The sequence below is a fragment of the Salmo salar genome, chromosome ssa02, assembly GCF_905237065.1.
Source record: "Salmo salar chromosome ssa02, Ssal_v3.1, whole genome shotgun sequence".
NCBI classification, from domain to species: domain Eukaryota; kingdom Metazoa; phylum Chordata; class Actinopteri; order Salmoniformes; family Salmonidae; genus Salmo; species Salmo salar.
The window spans coordinates 95,287,374-95,296,032 of record NC_059443.1 but is presented as its reverse complement, the minus strand read 5'-3'; the positions used below and the strand labels follow the sequence as shown (position 1 = coordinate 95,296,032).

At 39.5% G+C, this 8,659-nt stretch overlaps 1 protein-coding gene across 1 annotated transcript; it reads left to right on the top strand.

The window, feature by feature from the left end:
* The first annotated feature begins 230 nt into the window (after positions 1-230).
* Positions 231-8,325, top strand: LOC106610904 (C-type lectin domain family 4 member M-like). Its single transcript, XM_014210570.2, has 6 exons — positions 231-591; positions 4,340-4,441; positions 4,606-4,944; positions 5,065-5,207; positions 5,339-5,442; positions 8,034-8,325. Exons 1-6 carry the CDS (start codon positions 450-452, stop codon positions 8,164-8,166), a joined length of 963 nt encoding a protein of 320 aa, XP_014066045.2. The 5' UTR covers positions 231-449; the 3' UTR covers positions 8,167-8,325.
* The last annotated feature ends 334 nt before the right edge of the window (positions 8,326-8,659 follow it).

Here is an 8,659-nt window from a genome sequence, read left to right as displayed (position 1 = left end):
TAATCAAACTAAGGGTGGTGGGAGTCATATCATGTATTATATTATCACACTAAGGCTGGTGGGAGTCATATCATGTATTATATAATCACACTAAGGCTGGTGGGAGTCATATCATGTATTATATTATCACACTAATGCTGGTGGGAGTCATATCATGTAGTATATTATCACACTAAGGCTGGTGGGAGTCATATCATGTATTATATTATCACACTAAGGCTGGTGGGAGTCATATCATGTATTATATTATCACACTAAGGCTGGTGGGAGTCACGTAGTGGCCAGGGTTGTGCTAATTTCACAATTTCCCCTTCACTGTGGTTGACTGATAAAGAGTTTCACTACCTAAAGTCACACAGACGCAGGACTTTGCGGGGAGAAGACACAGCTATAGACGTATATTAGAGTTGAGGTTAGAAGTTACTGTATTTCACCACAAGTGTGTTAAGATGTCAGAGGGAGTCTATGAAAACTCAGATGGATTTGAAGACGATGAGCCTGATGCAATGAAAAACACAGAGATTGATGACCAATTATATTCCAATGTAAGAGCCTTCAAGCCCAGTTCAAGAGATGGAGTTGTTGATTCAGGTAAGATTACACACACACACACACACACACACACACACACACACACACACACACACACACACACACACACACACACACACCTAAACAGGTGAGATTGCCATGTAGCAATATGGCTTTGTTCTGGACGACTGTGTGATCACGCTCTCCGTAGCCGACGTGAGTAAGACCTTTAGACAGGTCAACATTCACAAGGCCGCAGGGCCAGACGGATTACCAGGACGTGTACTCTGAGCATGTGCTGACCAACTTGCAAGTGTCTTCACTTACATTTTCAACCTCTCACTGTCTGTCTGTAATCCCAACATGTTTTAACCTGTTAGGGCTAGGGGGCAGCATTGACACGGCTGGATAAAAAACATACCCGATTTAATCTGGTTACCACTCCTACCCAGTAACTAGAATATGCATATACTTATTACATATGGATAGAAAACACCCTAAATTTTCTAAAACTGTTTGAATGGTGTCTGTGAGTATAACAGAACTCAAATGGCAGGTCAAAACCTGAGAGATTCCTTTACAGGAAGTGGCCTGTCTGACCATTTGTTGAACTTCTTTTCCATCTCTATCATTTACTAAGGATCTCTGCTCTAACGTGACACTTCCCACGTCGTCCATAGGCGCTCAGAGCCCGGGAAAAAACAGAATGTCGTCATTCCAGCCCCAGGCTGAAACACATTATCGCCTTTCTCAAGTGGCCGATCAAGAGACACTAGCTTATGCGCATGACCCCGACCGCCCCCGCCTTTGGGATTTTTTCCTCTGTTTGCCGAAAAGGAGATTCCCTGTCGGAATATTATCGCTTTTCTATGAGAAAAATGTCGTAAAAATTGATTTTAAACAGCGGTTGACATGCTTCGAAGTACGGTAATGGAATACTTAGAATTTTGTTGTCACGAATTGCGCCATGCGCGTGACACTTCTTTACTATTTCGGATAGTGTCTGGAACGCACGAACAAAACGCCGCTATTCGGATATAACGATGGATTATTTTGGACCAAACCAACATTTGTTATTTAAGTAGCAGTCCTGGGTGTGTATTCTGACGAAGACAACAAAGGTAATAACATTTTTCTTATAGTAAATCTGACTTTGATGAGTGCTAAACTTGCTGGGTGTCTAAATAGCTAGCCCTGTGATGCCGGGCTATCTACTGAAAATTTTGCAAAATGTGCTTTCACCGAAAAGCTATTTTAAAATCGGACATATTGAGTGCATAGAGGAGTTCTGTATCTATAATTCTTAAAATAATTGTTATGCTTTTTGTGAACGTTTATCGTGAGTAATTTAGTACATTCACCGGCAGTGTTCGGTGGGAATGCTAGTCACATGCTAGTCACATGCTAATGTAAAAAGCTGGTTTTTGATATAAATATGAACATGATTGAACAAAACATGCATGTATTGTATAACATAATGTCCTAGGGTTGTCATCTGATGAAGATCATCAAAGGTTAGTGCTACATTTAGCTGTGGTTTGGGTTTATGTGACATTATATGCTAGCTTGAAAAATGGGTGTCTGATTATTTCTGGCTTGGTACTCTGCTGACATAATCTAATGTTTTGCTTTCGTTGTAAAGCCTTTTTGAAATCGGACAGTGTGGTTAGATTAACGAGAGTCTTGTCTTTAAATGGCTGTAAAATAGTCATATGTTTGAGAAATTGAAGTAATAGGATTTTTAAGGTTTTGAAAATCGCGCCACAGGATAGTAGTGGCTGTTACGTAGGTGGGACGAATTCGTCCCGCCTAGCCTAGAGAGGTTAAACATTGTCAAAGACTCCAGCCACCCTAGTCATAGACTGTTCTCTCTGTTATCGCATGGCAAGCAGTAACAGAGTGCCTAAGTCTAGGTCCAAGAGGCTTATAAACAGTTTCTACCCCCAAGCCATAAGACTCCTGAACATCTAATCAAATGGCTACCCAGACTATTTGCATTGTCCCCCCCCTCTTTTACCCTGCTGCTACTCTGTTTATTATCTATGCATAGTAACTTTAATAACTCTACCTACATGTACATATTACCTCAATTACCTCGACACCAGTGCTCCCGCACACTGACTCTGTACCGGTACTCCCTGTATAAAGCCCTGCTATTGGTATTTTACTGCTGCTCTTTAATTATTTGTTACTTTTATTTATTTTCATTTTTTTGTATTTTTCTTAATGGGCTACGGGGCAGTATTGAGAATTTTGAAAAAATATGTGCCCATTTTTAACTGCCACCTACACCAACTCAGAAGCTAGGATATGCATATTATTACCAGATTTGGATAGAAAACACTCTGAATTTTCTAAAACTGTTTGAATGGTGTCTGTAAGTATAACAAAACTCATATGGCAGGCAAAAACCTGAGAAAACCTGAGATAAAAAAAGAATTTTGTGGCTGTACTATTTTTTTTAATCATTGTTTAATAGATACCACAGTGAGAAAGGATTCATTTCGCAACTCCTACGGCTTCCACTAGATGTCAGCGATCTTTATAAAGTTGTTTGAAGCGTCTATGATCAACAGAGACCGGATGACAAGGAAGGGAAGTTGACCTCCCTGGGATGTCGTCACTTCCATTATTGCCTGCACCTGCTCAATCATGTAACTCGAGACAATTTTCAAAGATGTTTTTCTAGACACAGGAGCGGTCGTGTTGAAACATTACTGATGTTTCACGTTAAAAATGGCTCTAAAGATTGATGCTAAACAACGTTTGACATGTTTGAACGAACGTAAATAGATTATTTTTTTTAACTTTTTTAACTTTTCGCCGTGACTTCCCACCCCCCGCCCGCACTACTTTTGAGTAGCCACCGAAGCGCTAACAACATGGAACAACTTGGAGTTATTTGGACATCAATTATGAACTTTGTCAAAAGAAACCACATTTGTAGTGGACCTGGGATTCCTGGAAGTGCCAATGGATGAAGATAATCAAAGGTAAGGGATTATTGACGATAGTATTATTGATATTAGCTGGTTACAAGATGATGCTAACCTATATAGCCTAGCCTATTGTTCTTAGCACAGCACCCGGTTTATTGCAACTTGTGATTTCCCAGTAAAGTTATTTTGAAATCTGGCAATACAGTAGCATTTACGAAATGATAAACTATTATTATTTGAATCACAATATTATAATTTACCAATGTTTTCGAATAGTAATTTTGTAAATTGTAACGTTGTTCACCGGAAGCACTTCAGAGAAGAAAAAATCTGAATTTCACGCTACTGTAAAATGCTGTTTTTGGATATAAATATGAACTTGATGGAACAAAAAATGCATGTATTGTATAACATAATGTCCTAGGAGTGTCATCTGATGGAGATTGCCAAAGGTTAGTGCATAATTTTAGCTGGTTTCTGCTTTTGGTGACCTTGAATTGAAAATGGATGTTTGTACTTTTGTGGCTATGTACTGTCCTAACATAATCTAACTTTATGCTTTTGCCGTAAAGCCTCTTTGAAAATCGAACAATGTGGTTGGAATAAGGAGATGTTTATCTTTTAAATGGTGTAAAATAGTTGCTTGTTTGAGAAATTGAAATTATTAGATTTTTGATGTTTTGAATTTCCAGCCTTGTTAGCAATCCCGTCTCGGGGTTCATTGCTAACCTGTAGCCCCAACAGGTTAAAACACCTGTTGGATACGGCGCATGTGACAAATACAATTTTATTTTATTTATTTGTCCCAATCGTGGATGATACAGTAAAACACATTACCAAATACCATACTTTAATAATTTGTGATTCAGTACATTTCCAGTGGTGGAAGAGACCCTCTGGAGTAGCTGCAGTGTGTCTGGGGCTGCTGTGTGTTCTCCTACTGACTGGGATCATAGGCCTGTCTGTCTACTGTAAGTTTAGTATTTTGTCACTGAGACTTAAGTAGAATACTTAATCATCCTTAATCATCCTTAATCATCCTTAATCAACCTTAATCATACTTAATCATCCTTAATCATCCTTAATCATCAATGGTGTGGTAGTTACATGTTTGATTAACTTTTCCCTTTTACAGATGGAGTAATTGGTCATCACGACTCAACAGAGAGAGACCAGCTACAGGCCAGTTACAGCCTTCTGACTAAAGAGAGAGACCAGCTACAGACCAGTTACAGCCTTCTGACTAAAGAGAGAGACCAGCTACAGATCAGTTACAGCCTTCTGTCTAAAGAGAGAGACCAGCTACAGACCAGTTACAGCCTTCTGACTAAAGAGAGAGACCAGCTACAGACCAGCAGTAACACCCTGACTAAAGAGAGAGACCAGCTACAGACCAGTTACAGCCTTCTGACTAAAGAGAGAGGCCAGCAACAAAAAGAGAAAAATGATCTCATGAGAAAGTTCTCTAATCTGAGTGAGTTTACCAAATAAATGATCATAACATCATATATCTAATATGCAGTCAACTTGTGTTTGTATTCTAAAATAATAGGTGCAGAATAATAAGATGGAAATTCATGTTTTTGTCTTGTAGAACAAACCTGCCCTAAAGACTGGAAGAAGTTTGAATCCAGTTGGTACTTCCTGTCTACTGAGACTAAAACCTGGGGGGAGAGCAAAGATGACTGTCTGGAGAGAGGAGCAGACCTGGTGATCATCAACAGTGATAAGGAACAGGTGAGAGAGAAAGAGAGAGAGATATGGCGGGGGGGTTATGATCAAACATCCCTTGGTCAGTAATGTATCTTCCAGTATTTAACACATGTAGTCTATAGTAGTTGACAATATCAGCTCTTTCTCACCAACAGGAGTTTCTCTTCCACCTCAACAAGGGTTTCTGGATTGGTCTGACTGACACTGTTACTGAGGGGACCTGGAAATGGGTGGACGGCAACCCACTGACCACCCCAAAGTAAGAGACTACTGCTCTAACAACTCTGACCACCGTGTAAGGGGTAGGACTGATTCTGTGTGTTGTTCATACTCTAGGTTCTGAGAGAGTATCCAGTCTAACTGTATTGTTCATACTCTAGGTTCTGAGAGAGTATCCAGTCTAACTGTATTGTTCATACTCTAGGTTCTGAGAGAGTGGTCAGTCTAACTGTGTTGTTCATACTCTAGGTTCTGAGAGAGTATCCAGTCTAGCTCTGTATTGTTCATACTCTAGGTTCTGAGAGAGTATCCAGTCTAACTGTATTGTTCATACTCTAGGTTCTGAGAGAGTATCCAGTCTAACTGTATTGTTCATACTCTAGGTTCTGAGAGAGTATCCAGTCTAACTGTATTGTTCATACTCTAGGTTCTGAGAGAGTATCCAGTCTAACTGTATTGTTCATACTCTAGGTTCTGAGAGAGTATCCAGTCTAACTGTATTGTTCATACTCTAGGTTCTGAGAGAGTATCCAGTCTAACTGTATTGTTCATACTCTAGGTTCTGAGAGAGTATCCAGTCTAACTGTATTGTTCATACTCTAGGTTCTGAGAGAGTATCCAGTCTAACTGTATTGTTCATACTCTAGGTTCTGAGAGAGTATCCAGTCTAACTGTATTGTTCATACTCTAGGTCCTGAGAGAGTATCCAGTCTAACTGTATTGTTCATACTCTAGGTTCTGAGAGAGTATCCAGTCTAACTGTATTGTTCATACTCTAGGTTCTGAGAGAGTATCCAGTCTAACTGTATTGTTCATACTCTAGGTTCTGAGAGAGTGGTCAGTCTAACTGTGTTGTTCATACTCTAGGTTCTGAGAGAGTATCCAGTCTAGCTCTGTATTGTTCATACTCTAGGTTCTGAGAGAGTATCCAGTCTAACTGTATTGTTCATACTCTAGGTTCTGAGAGAGTATCCAGTCTAACTGTATTGTTCATACTCTAGGTTCTGAGAGAGTATCCAGTCTAACTGTATTGTTCATACTCTAGGTTCTGAGAGAGTATCCAGTCTAACTGTATTGTTCATACTCTAGGTTCTGAGAGAGTATCCAGTCTAACTGTATTGTTCATACTCTAGGTTCTGAGAGAGTATCCAGTCTAACTGTATTGTTCATACTCTAGGTTCTGAGAGAGTATCCAGTCTAACTGTATTGTTCATACTCTTGGTTCTGAGAGAGTATCCAGTCTAACTGTATTGTTCATACTCTAGGTTCTGAGAGAGTATCCAGTCTAACTGTATTGTTCATACTCTAGGTCCTGAGAGAGTATCCAGTCTAACTGTATTGTTCATACTCTAGGTTCTGAGAGAGTATCCAGTCTAACTGTATTGTTCATACTCTAGGTCCTGAGAGAGTATCCAGTCTAACTGTATTGTTCATACTCTAGGTTCTGAGAGAGTATCCAGTCTAACTGTATTGTTCATACTCTAGGTTCTGAGAGAGTATCCAGTCTAACTGTATTGTTCATACTCTAGGTTCTGAGAGAGTGGTCAGTCTAACTGTATTGTTCATACTCTAGGTTCTGAGAGAGTATCCAGTCTAACTGTGTTGTTCATACTCTAGGTTCTGAGAGAGTGGTCAGTCTAACTGTATTGTTCATACTCTAGGTCCTGAGAGAGTATCCAGTCTAACTGTATTGTTCATACTCTAGGTTCTGAGAGAGTGGTCAGTCTAACTGTATTGTTCATACTCTAGGTCCTGAGAGAGTATCCAGTCTAACTGTATTGTTCATACTCTAGGTCCTGAGAGAGTATCCAGTCTAACTGTATTGTTCATACTCTAGGTTCTGAGAGAGTGGTCAGTCTAGCTCTGTATTGTTCATACTCTAGGTCCTGAGAGAGTATCCAGTCTAACTGTATTGTTCATACTCTAGGTTCTGAGAGAGTATCCAGTCTAACTGTATTGTTCATACTCTAGGTCCTGAGAGAGTATCCAGTCTAACTGTATTGTTCATACTCTAGGTTCTGAGAGAGTATCCAGTCTAACTGTATTGTTCATACTCTAGGTCCTGAGAGAGTATCCAGTCTAACTGTGTTGTTCATACTCTAGGTTCTGAGAGAGTATCCAGTCTAACTGTATTGTTCATACTCTAGGTTCTGAGAGAGTATCCAGTCTAACTGTATTGTTCATACTCTAGGTCCTGAGAGAGTATCCAGTCTAACTGTATTGTTCATACTCTAGGTTCTTAGAGAGTATCCAGTCTAACTGTATTGTTCATACTCTAGGTTCTGAGAGAGTATCCAGTCTAACTGTATTGTTCATACTCTAGGTCCTGAGAGAGTATCCAGTCTAACTGTATTGTTCATACTCTAGGTTCTGAGAGAGTATCCAGTCTAACTGTGTTGTTCATACTCTAGGTTCTGAGAGAGTATCCAGTCTAACTGTATTGTTCATACTCTAGGTTCTTAGAGAGTATCCAGTCTAACTGTATTGTTCATACTCTAGGTTCTGAGAGAGTATCCAGTCTAACTGTATTGTTCATACTCTAGGTTCTGAGAGAGTATCCAGTCTAACTGTATTGTTCATACTCTAGGTTCTGAGAGAGTATCCAGTCTAACTGTATTGTTCATCCTGCAGGTACTGGGGGAGTGGACAGCCTAATGGTGGTGGAGTGGAGAACTGTGTGTTGTTAACTCACAGTTCATCAGACCAAGGACCATGGCATGACTATCCGTGTTCATTTAACCATTCCTGGATCTGTGAGATATAGTTCTTTCTCACTTTTAGTTATGATGTTGATTGTCATGCTGAAAGTCATGATACCAGCTACAGGGCCTTCAGAAAGTATTCACTGCCTAGACCTTTTCCACATTTTGAATTTTTAAATCGATTAAATTGAGATTTTACTGTCACTGTCCTACACACAATAACTCATAATGTCAAAGTGGAAATATGTTTTTCTTTTCTTTTTTACAAATGAATAAAAGATTTAAATCTGAAATGTCTTGAGTCAGAAAGTATTCAACCCCTTTGTTATGGCAAGCCTAAACACGTTCAGGAGTAAAATGTGCTTCCCTTGACACATAATAGGTTGTATAGACTCACTGTGTGAAATACAGAGTACAGTATAAAATAGAAAGGAGGACCAAGGCACTCTTCATATAATTGATTAAAATGCCTTTATTAGTATGGCATGTTCAATAGAAACAAGGTTTTAAAAATCTGACGCGTTTCGGCTGCATGGCCTTCGTCAGGGAATACAA